Source organism: Miniopterus natalensis, chromosome 6, assembly GCF_054644295.1.
Source record: "Miniopterus natalensis isolate mMinNat1 chromosome 6, mMinNat1.hap1, whole genome shotgun sequence".
Taxonomy (NCBI): Eukaryota; Metazoa; Chordata; class Mammalia; order Chiroptera; family Miniopteridae; genus Miniopterus; species Miniopterus natalensis.
The window spans coordinates 55,182,739-55,199,693 of NC_142086.1; the positions used below are offsets into that span (position 1 = coordinate 55,182,739).

At 38.8% G+C, this 16,955-nt stretch overlaps 1 protein-coding gene across 1 annotated transcript in view; it reads right to left on the reverse strand.

Annotated features, from left to right (window-relative positions):
• Positions 1–5,119: 5,119 nt before the first annotated feature.
• Positions 5,120–16,955, reverse strand: part of SENP2 (SUMO specific peptidase 2) — a 29,364-nt gene continuing 17,528 nt past the window's right edge. The window contains exons 10-17 of the mRNA XM_016200093.2: positions 16,485–16,548; positions 14,170–14,346; positions 12,476–12,607; positions 10,951–11,154; positions 10,366–10,445; positions 9,588–9,672; positions 7,941–8,036; positions 5,120–6,421 (exon numbers count right to left, since the gene is read on the reverse strand). Coding sequence (XP_016055579.2) covers positions 6,359–6,421; positions 7,941–8,036; positions 9,588–9,672; positions 10,366–10,445; positions 10,951–11,154; positions 12,476–12,607; positions 14,170–14,346; positions 16,485–16,548 — 901 coding nt within the window. The 3' untranslated portion in view covers positions 5,120–6,358. The remainder of the gene's footprint in view (positions 6,422–7,940; positions 8,037–9,587; positions 9,673–10,365; positions 10,446–10,950; positions 11,155–12,475; positions 12,608–14,169; positions 14,347–16,484; positions 16,549–16,955) is intronic.

Sequence of the window (16,955 nt, forward strand, 5' to 3'; positions counted from 1 at the left end):
TTGGAATGAACCCCTTTGGAACCCATGACCCATAGTGGTTGGCAGTGTGCTGACATCTCAGTGAACATGGTGAGGAAGCCTGAGCACCCCTTCATCCTAGTTAATTCCCCCCAGCTCTGCCTCAAGAAGTAGTTTCCTCCAACACGGAGCTCTGGAAGGGAAGGATGACAGGCCGGCTGCAGATGAGAGGATTCCAGCGCAGAGGGGGAACTTAGAAAAAGGAGACTGGACAGAGGTTTGGGGGTTTCAACACAGAAAAAGGAAATGACCAGCCATAGATAGAAAGAGGGTGTCTTGACAGGACGGGGCGCGGGTGGGAGAAAACACTGGGCTTCTCGGGAAAGCGGGGAACACTCATAACCTGGCTTCAGTGTGGGATCTGGATGAATCCTATTGAAGCCCGTGACTGAGCAGACAGATGTGGTAAGGACTTGAGTATAAAAAGCACTTGGCCTGGTCATTCCCACGTCCCTGGGGAAGGAAGCAGGCAGCGGAGGCGTCCCCCTGGTCATTGTGAAAGAAGCCCGCGCTGTAGGTATTTGGAGACTCGCCTAAATTGTACGTGCATCCAAATCTCTCGCCTTCGAGCCTGATGGAGATCTCTGTGGCCTGCTACCGCGAATGCCTAACGACACTCCCCGCGAATTCCCAATGTTTCCTGTCAACTTTTGCTGCTGCCTTTTTCCTCTCAGCATTCCCCTTACGGCGCTGATGAATTACAATGTAAGACTCATCCCACATACAGGTTAATTTTCTGTTCTAGCTCACATCAGTCACATCCAGTCACTTTCTAGAAGCCATGAGTGTTCATAGCTCTCAGAAACAGCTGGTATCAAGACAAAACCTCATAGGACAAAATTACCTCCCAGCTTAACCTCAGCGCTCCCTGTATTCCCTTGTGAAAGCAGTGACTTGGCCATGGACGTGAGGCACTTTGTTCCCACTAGTGAGTTCCAGGGCACTGCCTCCAATCTCAGGCCTGGCTGATAGACAAGAACATTCCCATTCGCCTCCAGTAACCTCTAGCGATCAGGGCAACCAAAGGCAATTTGTACATTTTATTTGGATCCTGTATGAGTTTCCTGAGATCGCTGTGACTACCACAAGTTTGGTAAATTAAAACAAAAGAAATTTGTTTTCTTACAGTTCTGGAGCCCGAAGTCCAAAATCAAGGTGTCAGCTGGGCCAGGTTGCCCCCAAAGGCTCTTCCAACTTTGGTGGCTCCACGCTTTCTTGGCTTATGGTAGCAATACCCCAGTCCCTGCTCCCTTGGCCTCAGTGCCTCCTCTTTTAGTAAAACTAACAAAAAAAACCTCTCCAAATACAAGTTTATAAAGTAACAGAGCCTGTCCAGACAACCATTATTAACAGTGGGTGTTCTTTTCCAGATTTTGTTTTAGATATATATAAATGGATTCCAACCCCCCTCCCCCCCAAAATGGGTATAGAACATAAACAGTGCCTAGGCCCATTTTATTATTTCCTCTTCTGTCTCAAAACCCCTCTGCCATTCTCTTATAAGGCATGTGATTGTACTTAGGGCCCAACCAATAACCCGGGATAAATTCCTCAAGATCTTTAACTTTATCACATCATTTGCCATAGAAAGTAATATTCAGTGTGGTGGTTGTGAGGGGGAGGTGGAAGAGGGCATAGGGGGTTAAAGGTTGATGGGGGAAAAGTAAAATTAAAAAAAATAATATTCACAGGTTCCAGGGGTTAATATGGACTTAACATTCTTGGAGGCTACTATATATCCAGATTAGACTATAATAAAATATTTTTGAAACAATCAGGGAAATTTGAGTATGAAAGGAGTATTATTAGATGATATTACCAAATTCTTATTTTGTTAGTTGGTGAAAATGATATAGGCCTTTTTTAAAGTTAGGGAGACATTTTTAAGTATTTAGGTAGAATGACATGTCAAGGTTTTGCTTTAAAATACTCCAGAGCCTCTAGACCCCTCTGAATAAAAGGTGAATCAAGAGGAGCCACATTTACTAACTGCTGAAGGAGGGTGATGATTGGATATGTCTTATAAAATGTAAATCAATTATTATTTGTAATCTCTTGATTACAAATCTCTTGATTGCAAATAATCATCCTGTGCCAGAAGTAAGTCCAAGTATCAATGGGTGACTTTTTCTGATTTTTTTTTTGCTATACATTAACTCAGAAATTTTAATTCTTAGAATTTATAAGAGAATAACCCACATTTGTCCAGGATGTTATGTCCAACAATAGTGGATTAAATTAATCATGTTCTAGTCATACACTGGAACACTGTGCTTCAATTAAAATGTCTATTTATTGACTTGACAGTATGGTCAAGATAAATTAAGTAGAAAGGGGTTATATAGCCATATGTATCATATCAGCCCATTTGTTAACAAAAATATATACATGCACAAGCATACACAACGCGCACACACATATGAAGGAGTATATATCAAAGACCAGGATTTATACCAAAATGTTAATACTAAGAGTTATTAACTGGGTGGTGGTAAGTTTGCAAAATTCTTTTTCTTTACCTTTTAGCAGTATTTTTTCCCCCCACTATAAACACCTATTACAGATACAATTTTTAAAAATGTAAGTGGGAACCACAGACTTTACGATCACCATATGATCTTAAGGAGGCAGTACATGTTTTGGGGTGGGCCAGGGGAGGATGCTTCCCCAGTGTATATCTGAAGCACGTGCTTCCAAGAACTCTGTTGCTTCTCCTGACACTTTCCAAAGTGTTTCCATACAATAGTTCCACAGCTGTCACAGAAAAGGGCTCAATGTCCAAGTTTTCAGAAATGCTAGATTGAGACGCTAAGTCATTGTTTGCCCTGCATCACACGGTACACACATTCACTGGGCCACAGAAGTCTTTGTTTTACATCCTACATGGAGGTAATAGGACTTTCACTTAACATATTTTAGGAAATGCCAAGAACAAGGACTGTTTATACGACTTATTTCCTCTGAGCTTCTGGCCTGTTTCCTGAATTGATTCATCTCAAAACAGCCCCTTATTTATCACATTTTTGTAGTCTCAAGCTTTATAGTTTTAAACATAATTTGCATCTTGCTGTCAGTTCATTGAGAGCAGTGGTTTTCAAACTGTGGATTTCCACCCACCAATGGGTTTAGAAATCAATCTGGTGGTCACAATGCACATTTTTAAAAAATACCAAAATAAAATTCAGAGGGTAGTAAGTAATGTTTTTGTAAAAACTTTTGTGTCCACATATAATCACATGGCATGCATGTGTGTATTGGTTACAATATGAAGTACATTTATTACTGAGTTGCAATAAAAAGTTTGAAAACCACTGAATGAAAGATAAACTTACTGGTAAATATATAAAAACACCTATTTCAAACACCCAAATCCCTTCCTTATATATATTAGGTAAATATAAAGAAAAAAATTATCAAAGCAATACAGCCAGCTAGATCCCCAACTTACAAACAAGTACCACAAGTTTGTTTAAATACTGGGTCCTTAGAGTTTTTCCTCAAAGAAACTAGCATAAAGAAATTAGATTCTCAACTAGTTCACAAAAGCCAATTTAAATAATGTAGCTGAAATACAGTACTAAGGTTATTACTTAAATTTCTCTACCTTGTTTATTTGTATCAGAAGTTCAATGCATCTCCAAGGACACATTCTCCCCACACCCACACCTTGGTCCCAGCACCAAGCAACTCCTCACATTGCAGGCAAACATCCCCCATTTCACAGGGCATCCCTCAAGCTGTGCTTCCCAGTTCAGAAGAAGAGATCGGCCCGGCATGGCTCAGCGGTTGAGCATCGACCTAGGATCCAGGAGACCACGGTTCGATTCTGGCTCGATCCCCAATTGGGGGTGTGCAGGAGGCAGCCAATCAATGACGACTCTCTCATCATTGATGTTTCTCCCTCTCCCCCTCTCCCTTAAATCAACAAAAACATATTTTTTAAAAAAGTGATCAGAAGTCTAACAGCCCTAGGTAACTGAGGTAGGACATGGGGCTCTCCAGAACATTTTCCACACGCCCCATCTGTTTCCCTCCCACCCACATCCCCACATCCCCACTCTGGTACAAGGTCAAGCATGAGAAAGACATTTGTTCACCAACAGTTTTGAGTGTGTGTGTTTTCATTTTAATCAATCTTTAGGAGAAACTGCCTACTTAAAAAAGTCACTCCAGCTTTTTTCAGACCCCCAAACTACTATAATAAAAAATATATATATCATCTCACTGACTTAAATGTTGCTAATTTCAATATTGACATATAATGTTGATAAAATCAAGTTATTTTTATCACCAGACTGCATTTCTCATAAACTGTTTAGATATAAAAATTCTGTTACAAGTTTTCTCTGCACCAAGAGAGACATGTCAGTGCCTAGAAAAACGTGGTCTATAGTATATTAAGTTCAGGGAGTCAGGGTAAAGTAGAATGCCCCTCTAACTTACCTCTGCGCTTATCAATTTCATTCCGTCCCAGGAAACAGCTGCTCTACGAAGCCCCTCAGATGCTTATCATGTAACACAAACACATTAATCCCCAGCCTCCTCCATATGGGCAGAATACAAACTGCCACCCCAGACAGCGCTGACCCCACGTGGAACAAATGTTAACCAAGGGACTTCGTTTTTAGGTGAAACCTACTAGCGCCAAGTGGGAGCCAGGTTTTTAGTATAATGCTCCCCAGTAAATCTCTTGGGCCGAGCCAGCTGACTGATCCCGGTGCTCACGACCCAGCAGCCTCAGGGAAGGAACAGAGGCTGTAGGAAGGGCTCTCCGCAGGCCGAGCGCGGAGAGGCAGCACATCTGGCTCATTCTTTAATCACCACCCGAGCACACGTCCTCTGGTTTGGCCATCACGCAGGCGCAGCAGTGTCAGTCCGCATCACATGTCCCAGGTCCCACGCCAAGACTTTTACGTGTCTCAGGGAAAACTGGCTGCGAGAGCACACCTCTGCAACCAGCAACCTGGGGCCCTCCAGGTGGCAGACATGTTGATTCACAGCTAGCACAAGCCCAGTCTTTCCGGTTTTATCGCCTCCCTGTGCACCAGGACAAGTGTGGGAGTTTAGTAGGGAAAGGGTTAGAAATCATTTCAGCATATACTTTTCAGGTTCTGCCAGGCAACCTTTTATTACATCGGAAAAGCAACACTAGGCACTAGATCTTGCAAAATATGTTCTGACCAACTCTAAACTTTCTGAAATTAAAAATGCGTAACCACTGTAAAGTTTTTAATGAACAAAAAAGTTGAATACAAACTTTCATATGCAAAATAGATTATTGTATAACTGGTAACCTCAGAGCCAAGTACTAAATCTTCTTCCACAAATTTCAGTAGGGGTGGAATGGGGGGGAGGGTGTGTAAATCCTAATGAATACAAAACGTAATTTCAGCTTTCTATATATATATAAAAAAAAAACTTTGAGGAAAAATAGCTTTAAATTGAATCGTATCTTTTGAAATAAACAGCTGAGGCCAGCCCTTACAATTCTGAGGTTTATACTCAACCAGATCTGGGACGAAAATGAATATTTAGGGCTTAGTTACTTCAAATCCAGTTTCAAGAGTAGCAGTCACCTCATTTCCAGAAAGGAAAGTCTCTTTAGATGACCATGACACTCTTCTGAAGATGCCTGGGTAGCCAAAGTTCCTCGGCCACAGTTCCACTTTTCCACACCATGCCAATGCCGGAGTGTCAGGCTTCCGCCGACAGGCAATCGGAGCCCTAACCCCAGCGCTTCTCCTGGCATTTTCAAGCCTCAAAAAAATAGACCTCCAGCTTCAAGTGGGCAGTTCCCGCTCTAGCGTTAGAGATGTTAATTAACACTTCCTTCCTCCCCCACTGATTTTCCTCCCTCCACATCAGCAGGGAGTGGCAGCTTGATTAACATTCTTTTCAGAAATAAATAGTTCAAACAAGTAATTCAAAGTTAACTCTAAAAGGGCAGCACAAAACAGCCACTGCCCGTTACGTCTGCAGATGAGTGAGCGAACAAATACACGTGACAAACACGGAAAACAACAACTCATAGAATAAATCCTGCATTTTCCACATTCACAGGGGAAAAAATCTTTTAAAAAAGTATTAATTAGCGTTTGTTCCTATGTGGGTTGAACAGTCCAGGGCTCTGGGCAGGCACAGTCTTACAAACAGGGTTGCAAGCAGCCCTCCGCATACCAAGTCAGGACACTGGGTGCAGGGCCTTCATGCATGTCTGACAGCTCAGTGCCTGTGAGAGAGCAGGTGATGCAGGGACTTTTTAACCCACAGTGCATGAGGTATATGAAAACGTTCGTCCATGAAAGAATCACCAGCAGCTAAGGGACTGGGCAGGGCATTCTCACAGCAACTGCTGATGAAGGATTTCCCACACCATCTTCTTCCGGAAGAGAGGCATCTGGTGCTGCAAAGAATCCACCAAACACACGTGCATTATATTCACTGCCACAATGCCAACAACTTTTAGGTACAATCATGTAAATAAATAGGATGCCAATGTCCTTTAGGTAAGCCTGACTTTTTTACATCATGGTACAGATTTGTGAAGCCATAAAAAAGGTTTATAATGTTTATTATTATATGTATCATTAGTATTTTTACATGTTAAGGAAAATCAAAGCAGGATGCAGAATTAGAGTCCAACAACCTTGTAACAAAAACCCATGTACCGAAACTGGGAATATCCAAGTGGTGGCACAATAGACAGCTTTTCTACTTATATACAGTCTCAAAACATTCTCAAATTAACATATTCTGCTTTTTATACGAGAAAACCGCGAACTCTATAAAAGCAAAGAAAAAACCCACAAATTTCTTTCTGCTCTACCAAATGTTGCACATTGCTAATGATGTTTAAATTGCAACTTCTCCATTTCAAATCTCATGTCATTAGGTTCAAAACAAATAACTGCTTGTTACTTAGAAGCATCATCAAAGAACATTCTTCACTTAATGTTATTCGGCTTTAACTGATTAATCACTACATGGGGCAATCTTCAAAGCAGCAACATACAAGGTAAATCCAAAATTACCTGTAACTCAACTAGTCCTCTTTTTGAGGAAATCAGAGGTCTTTACCCTTGAGGTACTCCTGGTGTCTCATTATAAATAGCTGGATTACCACTTTACTACAAACTAGTGATTCCCCACCTGGAGGAACTAAAAAGTCTTAATACATGGATTTGTACATTTTAAATAGCTCAAAACATGTTGTAAAAAACTGTACATTTACTCTTAGTGAAATGCTGAAACTAATAAGTGCCTTTATCTCAGACTGGAATTGTATTAATTCAGCATCAGAGCCCTGGTTACTTCATGTTGCCCCAAAGCTTGGAATGGGGTTATCAGTCCTACTATTCAATAAGTAGTTTGGGAGACAACATCTGCCAAAATGAGGTCTGTTTAAGAAAAGTATTTTTAAAGGGGGTTATCCTCAGTTGTAAAAAGGTTGAGAATCCACTATTACAAACACAAGTTCTCAAAGGCTTTCCAACATATTTTAATTTTCACTCAAATGCAGAGCTATGGAGAACTAATAACCAGAACAGAAGGGAAAGCAGTACTCATAATTACATCTTAGACCCATGGCTTAGGTTCTCACGAGGCCTGATTTCCCCTTGCTGTTACATATTCTGACATGCCTCCCTTGGCTAAAAATATAAGTAATACCCAGAAACCAGTGAACACTGGAGCTGAAAGACAGCAAACTGGCCCAATAGTCATGAAGACTAGGATACACCTGAGAGCAGATACAGTGACAAACCCTCATACTAGCCAGAGTAGGGCTACAGCCAAGGTTTACAGCAGTGACGGTAGCACGGCTACCACCATTAGGACCTTAAAGTGCGCCGGGCACTGGTAACACGCTCTAAGCCTGTCTCCTCTAGTAACACGTAAGTGGATGAGGAAGGGTCTTCACTCACCTGAGTAAATGTGATAGGTTTGTCCCTAGACATATAATCTGCATATTTACAAGTAAACATTCCACAATCACTCCCATTCAACTGTTGAGGAATCTCCTAAAATTATAAAAAAAGAAGGGAAGAAAAGATAAAATTTCATCAAATACAAACTTCTTTGACTTTCTCTAAATACTACTGTGGGTAAACAATATAAAGTTAAATATTAAGTATGTATTACACACACAGATGCATACACACAGAGACACACACAAACCACACACAGACACACACACAATCAGTATTTATGTAGTATTAAAAATCCTAACCATGACATGGAGGACGTGACCCCATGGAAAATATTTTTCTGAAGGAAAGAGAAAAGGAAAGAGAGTTCCATGTCTCACACAAAGAAACCAATTGAAAGGTTTATTACCAGGGAATGGAATTCTAGTCAGAATTATTTCAGAAACATTTCTAAATTCTAAAAAGGACTAAGTGTGGCTCAATCAGAAATATGCTTACAAGACAACAAACCTACTTCAATACTGCAGAGTTTAACTGTTCTTCCCTAGCCCAAAAAATACTACTGCTTTGGACCCCCATGGCTGCAAGCAGGGGAGAGATAAAAGCATCTTCATAGGCTTTAACCAATTAGGAAATCTTGCCTTGATTGCTCAGTTCTGTCCTGAGGCAAAGTGAGGTGATAAGCTCACACATTTCCCCGGCCCAGCTGCAATAATCTGGGCCAGTCCCTTACACACTTTGGCTCTCTGTTATAATGAGCGCAAGGTAATAAAAGAGAATCTAATCCTAACTGCTGGAAAACATACTAGACAACAGCTCAATTTTTAGTCAAAGAAATACAGATGATTACTGTGGAAAAAGATCGTTTAAACATGCACACCACGCAAACATATGGTAGGTACTTCTCACGTTTCTCCCAAGCCCGGCATCTCTTAAAGACTGGAGAGAACTATAAACGCCAATATACAATAAAGAGAACTTGTTTTACTACATTTCCCGGAACACGGTATTCATCCTAACGGACGCTTCTTGTATCTGTGCTCTCCTCAGGAAATTTTAAAGCTTACCTTTCTAATTATTCAACTTAGAAACAAAAATGCTTTTGGCCAGGTAAACACGGGTTAGGGCTAACACTGGATTCGCACAGCGTACTTTAAAAGATGCCATCAGGACTCAAAGATGGACGTACTTTTCAGCCCTGAATGAGACTCAAATCGGCACAATGCAAAGCCCCTTCATAAACAGCATACATGGCTCTTGAGGACCCACACATGGGACCCTTAAGAGCTAAATACAAAACAATCCCAGATAAGTTTTGAACAAAACTTCAAATTTTCACTAGGGCCAACTGAGAAAAGTAGCTGACCTGAATTTATTGAGGTTTTTCTTTTTTTTCTCCATTTTTTTTTGAGAGACATGCTAGCATATAGATAACATTTACAATTTAGGCAAGATAAGGCTAAGAAGCAAACATCTGGGTTACAAGACTAAGAAGTAGATCATTCTTAAGATGTACATGCACTTCAGGAGAATGCATGCCTAGGAATGTATATGAGGGGAGGGAGGAAGGAGCTCAAGTCTAAGTAACATGCCTCTGACAGCAAGTGCAGCAGAGTATCTGAAATACTGATGCTCATCACTTACGTGGGGCTTCATGCTGTAGTGCGTCCACTCTAAAAGACTCAGGTCAACATTTCTTTTGGTCTTACTTTCATCCTGTAAATACTGACTAAAAAACAACAAAGAAAGAATGTATTGATGAACCCCTGTGAAGACAACATTTTAATTACAAAGGACTTTATGGTATTTGTATCCGTATTAAAATTATCTTAGTATCCCTACTAAAATTAAAAACAGGAACCTACATATCTTCCAGTAAACAGCAGAGGTTCAAAACAGACTTGTCTTATGGATTTGCTTCCTCACCATGAAATTCATGTCATCACTTTACATAGCTATGCTTTAAGGGCAGGTTTCTAGCAATTACTATTTGAAATAGTTGCCTACAAACGGTATGATTTAATTTAAAAATTACCTCTGGGTTATAAGAGATGAACCCAATCATCATGGAAAGCACAGAACATGAGCAGGTTTAACAATTCAGAGGTATAATACTCCCCAGCTAGTAGCACTTTAGAACATTCAGAATAATGTATCAATCCCAAAGAAATCTAATTCAAATCACAGGATTCTAAAATATATTTTACATCATAACACATGACAAACTTACTTTCAATGATGCTATTAAACAAGACTTCAGAGTTAAAATCAGATATTCAGTTATTTTTAAACAAAAAGATGGATTCAAGTCAAGTCCCGAACAACTGGGAAGATAGCCTTGACTATACACTGGACTTCCAGGATTAGACAGAAGACAGATCACCTAACAAGGTAACAGTGAAGATTTTTAGCCTTTACTTACAGGAGAATCTCACAGATCCTGTTGCCCTTTTGTCCCATAGAATCCAGATATTTAAGACACTTTTTTCGTAGGTCTATCACCTATAATGGAAAAAAGTTAACATCCAGAAACAATCGTAACAGGACAGAATTTTATTTCTAAAAAAAAAAAAAAAAAGGCATCTCTTAAAAAAAAAATCAATACATGTACCAACCTTAGTTTTATAAACATAACAGATATGAGCTTCATTTCTATAAAATTATATATACTTCTATTCCTTCAAAAACACTTAGAAACTCAATCCCAATCCCCAAAACATTAATGGTCCTCTCAGAGTAATGAGATTTCTTTTTTGCTTTTTTCTTTATACCTCTACTTTTCTACAACTAACCTGTACCATCTTGTAAACAAAACTAATAAATGACCCATGTGTACTAAAACTTTCTTGTTAAAAATGAAAGCTACTCAGCTATAGCAACTCTCTTCTATCTTTCCAAGTTGTTCAACTCAAGAACTAAGAAGGGACACTGGACAGAAAAGGGTAGCCTTCGTTACTTAAGAAAATGGTCATTATCCAAACTCCAACAATTAACCCTCTGGACTCACCACCAAGCTCCAATGTACCTTCCGATGAATAGGTACCAGAATTAGTTCCTGTTCAAAGAGATTGACCCCTTTGGTCCATCTTTTCACTGCTTGGTAACCCCCAGACTTTAATTTGGGATAGAAGAAAGTACTGAATGCATGGAGTACCGGATAGCCTTGCTTTTTATTTCTTTCCACCAGAAGATTCATGTAAAAATTAATGACCTGTAACATCAAGAGAGTAAACATTGGAACATGGCAAGTACATTATCAAAACTAAGTTTCTAACCTAACTAAATTAGGATTCATTAGATCGTAAGAAGCCTGGTGAAGGGAAGGTACCAGAGAAGGGGATAAAAGAACTCTCTGTGGCAGAATATGAAAAATAAAAATAATCAGCACAAAATGGGAGGCATTAAGAAGGAATGAAATTGTACTTTTGAGGCATATTAGTAAGAGTCAAGGGAAGGAAATCAAGGAGGAAGTCTGCAATCATGAAAAGGTATGTAACCGTATCACACAAAGAATATACAGAAATATTAACTGGAAGTAAATTTTACTATATATAAATTATACCTCAATTTAAAAATATTAGCTGGGCCCGGCCAGGCGTGGCTCAGCGGTGGAGCATCAACCTAGGATTCAGGAGATCGGGGTTTGATTCCCGGTCAGGGCACATGCCCAGGTTGCGGGCTAGGCAGCCGATCAATGACTCTCTCATCACTGATGTTTCTATCTCTCTCTCTCTTCCCCTCCTTTCCTCTCTCTGAAATCAATAAAGATATGTTTAAAAAAATAATAATAAAATAAAATAAGAATATTAGCTGGAAGGAAATAGACCAAAAACATTAATATTTTATTAATTTTTTTGTGGTGGCGCTTTTAAACAATATTCTTCTTTCATTTTCTGTATTTTCTAAATTTTATGTAATAAACATATTACACTTATGTGAAACAAAACATACTAGTTTTACAAGAATGTGTTTATATGTCACTAGTTATGGGGAGAGCAGGAGGGCAGGCAAAGAAAGAAAATGCAGGAACTGAGCAGTTGGGTAAAGGACCACCAAACTGGAAAATTAGAAAGAACGAAAAACTAGCTTTAGCTAAATATGTAAGGATATAAGATGACAATTAGACAGTTTTACAGTTATCACTCAAATGAAATAAAGAAAAAGATACAGAGTATAGAGTGATCAATATACCCCTTTATTTTAAAACAGCTCCTATACGACTTCATCTAAAATAAATATTTGCTGCTTTCTTCCATTCATCAGCTGCACCCAGGGTTTATGAAAATGTCACTGGAGTCTAGTGAATGAAGTGGTAGATGAAATGAAGCACAGATGCAGAAGAGGAAACAATGCTAATTAAAGCAATCAGAATTAACCATCTTTCTAAGACTCAAGATCTATCTGTTTTAGATAAAACTAAAAGCTGCTTTACCAACCCCTTATAATTGAGTAAATATCACTTTGGTTATGGATAGTAAATAGTCAAGCATAACGATATTAAGAGGAAGGGGGAACAGGGGACCACAACTTACTTCATCATTGAGCCAGTGAAAGTTCCTCAAGGTCTGGATATCTCCTCGAGTGATTCGCAATTTGAAAGCACTACTTAGGACCTCATCCTGTGGGCCATGGCCTAGGGCATTACTGATTTCCTTTTCCATGTCCTGAATGAGAAAGTTCAGCGGTTGCTACTTTAATATAAAGCCACTATCAGATACTGAAAGCCTGAGACTGAAAAAAGCCAATTTCACCTCTGTATCACCTGACCCTTGAGAAAAATATACTATCAAAGGCCTACTAAATTAAAATATGAAAAGATTTAAACTTATATAACAGTCTTATTAATGGTCATAAAAAACGCTGGTTGAGCCTGGCTGGTGTGGCTTAGCAATTGAGCATTGACCTATGGTCCAGGAGATCGAGGTTCGATTCCTGGTCAGGCACATGCCTGGGTTGCAGGCTCAATCCCCAGTGTGGGGCGTGCAGGAGGCAGCCGATCAATGACTCTCATCATTGATGTTTCTATCTTTCTCTCCCCCCGTTTCCTCTCTCTGAAATCAATAAAGATATACATATGTATATATTTTTTAAAATGCTAGATGAATTATTAGCTTCTGAAAATAATAATTTGGTAATATTTACATTTCAGGTATAGTCTCAATTACCCCACTTCCATTTACTGAGCACTGTGGGCCAAACATGGTACCAGATGCTTGAAGCACATCATTAATCCCTGCTTGTAGGGGAAAAATCAGCATTCTATAGAAAAGGTAAAGCTCAGAGCCTTCAGGTTACATGCTGGAAGTCACAAATTATTAAAAAGCAGAGCCATGATTTGAACCCAGGATTGTCTAACTTACTAGCCTTTGCTCCTTTCACAAAACTTCCTTATTTCCCTCCTAACCTTTTATTTAAATACATCAAAGTAATAAAATCAAGACACCTAAGAGACCATACTATTCATCTTGGACACAAGGAGAGTAAGCAACAGGCAGAAACTGGAAAACTAGGCAGCAGTCTAACAAGAGAGTCCTTAATGAATAGATGGCTTCAGCTAAAGAATTATGCAGATAAATACATAGTGAAGCTACAAGACTAAATCTATAAACCCAATAAAAATTATTTTTAATAATTCTTTGTTAATACTGCTTCCCCACTGCACACAATTCTATAATTTTATGGCTCTCTCTCTCCACCTGCATGCCCAATATATAGTAAGTGCTCATAGGACTACCACCTACTAAGACAACAATGAAGAAGGAGCCAAGATATTGGCTTACCTTTAAAATGAGAATTTTTAACTACCTTCATTTCCTTGTTGTCTATAAGTTTTTACTATTTTCAAATGCAATAATCAACAAAAGGACAATTTTAGTAAACCATAATCACTTAAAACTGCAATGAACTCATTCCTCATGCTAAACCCATTCTATGTAACCCAAAATATTTGAAGGTTAGAGAAAGACTCTACAAAGAATCCGTTATATTCCAAGACATGTGACAGTTATGTCGACCCACATTTGTTAAACATTAATCTGATCCCTTAGGCCACTCCCACAGGTCACTAACCATCCATGTAGCCAGTGATAGAATAGCCCTTACACCTGATTTCCTCATACATTTATCCCTAGCCTGGAGAAACTCTTCAAAATAGTTACTCAAGTCTTAAATAAATCAGGTTATCCAAAACCATGTCCCTTATTCTGATCAACACAAGAAACAATACCTCTGTAAGTTCAAGAAGATCATCCATTCTTTTCTCCCGCTCTTTGCCTGAGCAATTTTTTTCTTTTGTCTCAAGTATTGACACTTTCCTCCTGAATAAGCCATTGCTTCCACTGCCCAGGCAAAGTCGGGCTGACACTTCTTCAGACAGGTCAGGTTCCAGTTGGTGTCCTCTTCTCTGATCAAAAAAGTAAAAAAGTTTCTATATTCTATTGACTTGTTTAATACTTGTACATATAAACATACATAACACATGAAATATAAAACAGTGACATTTCCTCGAAAGAACAGAGAATTAGCAAATCCTCAAATGAGTAGATTTAGCTTATGTTCCTGCAAGTGGGGACAAAAAGTGGAAGATGTAAGGCTCACAGGACACCTCGATTACAAAACCATGAAACACAGCACTCACTATTTTCCCTGAAGGCAAACAAGAAAAGTATTTTCAGTTCTCTTATCTGAATTAAAAATAATTTACTTAAATATATATAGCCCAGCCAGGCATGGCTCAGGAGTTGAGCGTTAACCTAGGATCCAGGAGATCAGGGTTCAATTCCCGGTCAGGGCACATACCCGGGTTATAGGCTGCAGCTGATCAATGACTCTCTCATCATTGATGTTCCTATCTCTCTCTCCCCCTCTCTCTTCCTCTCTCTGAAATCAATAAAGATATATTTTAAAAAATACATACATATATATATATATATATATATATATATAAAAAAGTATTAGCCCGGCCGGGCGTGGCTCAGCAGTTGAGCATAGACCTAGGATTCAGGAGATTGTGGTTCGATTCCTGGTCAGGGCACATGCCCAGGTTGTGGGCTCGATCCCCAGTCAGGGGCCTGCAGGAGGCGGCCGATCAATGACTCTCTCATCATTGATGTTTCTATCTCTCTCTCTCTCTCCCTTCCTCTCTCTGAAATCAATAAAGACATATTAAAAAATAAATAAATAAATAAATAAATAAATAAATAAATAAATAAATAAATAAAGTATTAAATCAGCAAAATATACAACCCATAATCCCATCACTCAGAATAAACCACCGCTATCCTTATATTATGCAAACTTGTTCTATTTCATCTTTTTTTAAAAAGTAATTATAAATTATAGAAAAATGCACAAAAGATTAATGTATCACTTAATTTTTACAAAATTAACACCCATGTAACCACGATTCCTGTCAACAAGTAGAATTCTGCCGGCATCCCAGAAACTCTGGTGAGATGTTTCCTTATCATGACACTATGTACATTTAATACTGAATTTAATCTGTATTCAAACTATTTTAAAATTAGTGAATTTATTTAGAAATAGAGCTTTGGACTAGAACCACACTCTCAACACACCTAGCCAGTCCTCTTCACTCTAGCTAACTGCCAGGTATACCAGTCCTAGGAAACCAGTGGCTGCTGGCCCTTCCCGCAGCCGCAGGCAGCAAAGCCTTCAGGTATAGCAGGGACAGAAGGAGAATGCGGTCTTCAAAGTATTACCACCCCCACCACCCCATCCATCCTCTCCCAGGCTTAATACTTCCCTTCTTTCAGCTTTTGTTCCATGGTGGTAAATGATACTTAAACACAAAGGGTTTCACTCTGAATTACTGAAAATGGGGAAATTAGAGAAGGTAATGTTCTAAGACTTAGGACTTAAGATCATGGCTTAAGACTATGACTTAGCCTTAAGACTAATTCTTATGAAGAGATCTAATGAGAGAAGAGAAATTTGATCAAACTGATACTGTACTTAACACAAAGCAGTCCCCTACACTTTGGTATTTGTATGTATCTAAAACGTGAAATAATCTCAAATTTCAAGTTTACATTTAATTTAATGTGTTTCTTTTGGATATGGAGTGTTTGCCATTATTATTAAAAATGTTGGTATTGCAATGGAGGTCACTGGAACACTTCTTATTCTGATACTTATATAGGAAAAGTCTAACTAAGCATACGATTGGTACTATTTTCAAGTAAATCTAAAATCTTGACTCTGAAAATAAAGTCCTGAGCATATATCTCTCCTAGAGATGTATGGTTTTAAAAATTCTCTAAAAGAAGCCGGGGCTCAGATGGAGGCAAATTGGTCTTTCTCACAAAGGTGGCTATCACACAGATAAAAATCTAGCAACTCAAGGAAGCTACCTTCCTAGAAGTTGTATATCTTCAATTCTGCTGATTTTTCAAAGAAAACAAAATTAGAAATCAAATTAACATAGGTCATCTTTCTTATTTTTCATGGGCACCAAAATATTAATAGTAAGTCAGGTGAAAGAATAAAAAGATATAAAATTTAACTAGGGTTTCTACTTACACCTTCATTTTCAAGTCTGATTCCAACTGTCTTCTCTATATCCAAAATTTTCCCCTTTGAACATCTGAGGAAAAAAAATATAGAGATTACAGACTGACTGGATGATTTAAACCTGGCACCTGTTAGACTAGTTTTAGAAATAAGACAGAATAATTTGCAATGAAAATTGCCTTGAGTTTAATATAGTCCTCTAAAACAAGGGTCAGCAAAACTTTTCCAAAAAGGATCAGATGGTAAATATTTTAGGTTTTGCAGGTCTTATGGGTTGGTACATCTTCTCAACTTCCATTAGTTTAAAAGCAGCCATAAACAGTATGCAAATGAATGAACATGACTGTGTTCCAATAAAACTACTTACGAAAAAGAGGCAGGTGGACCAGATTTGGCCCAGGGGCCATACTTTACCAGACTATGCTGTAAATGAACTATCACCCCAAATCCTAAGGCACACAGAATTGCCTTCAGTTCATG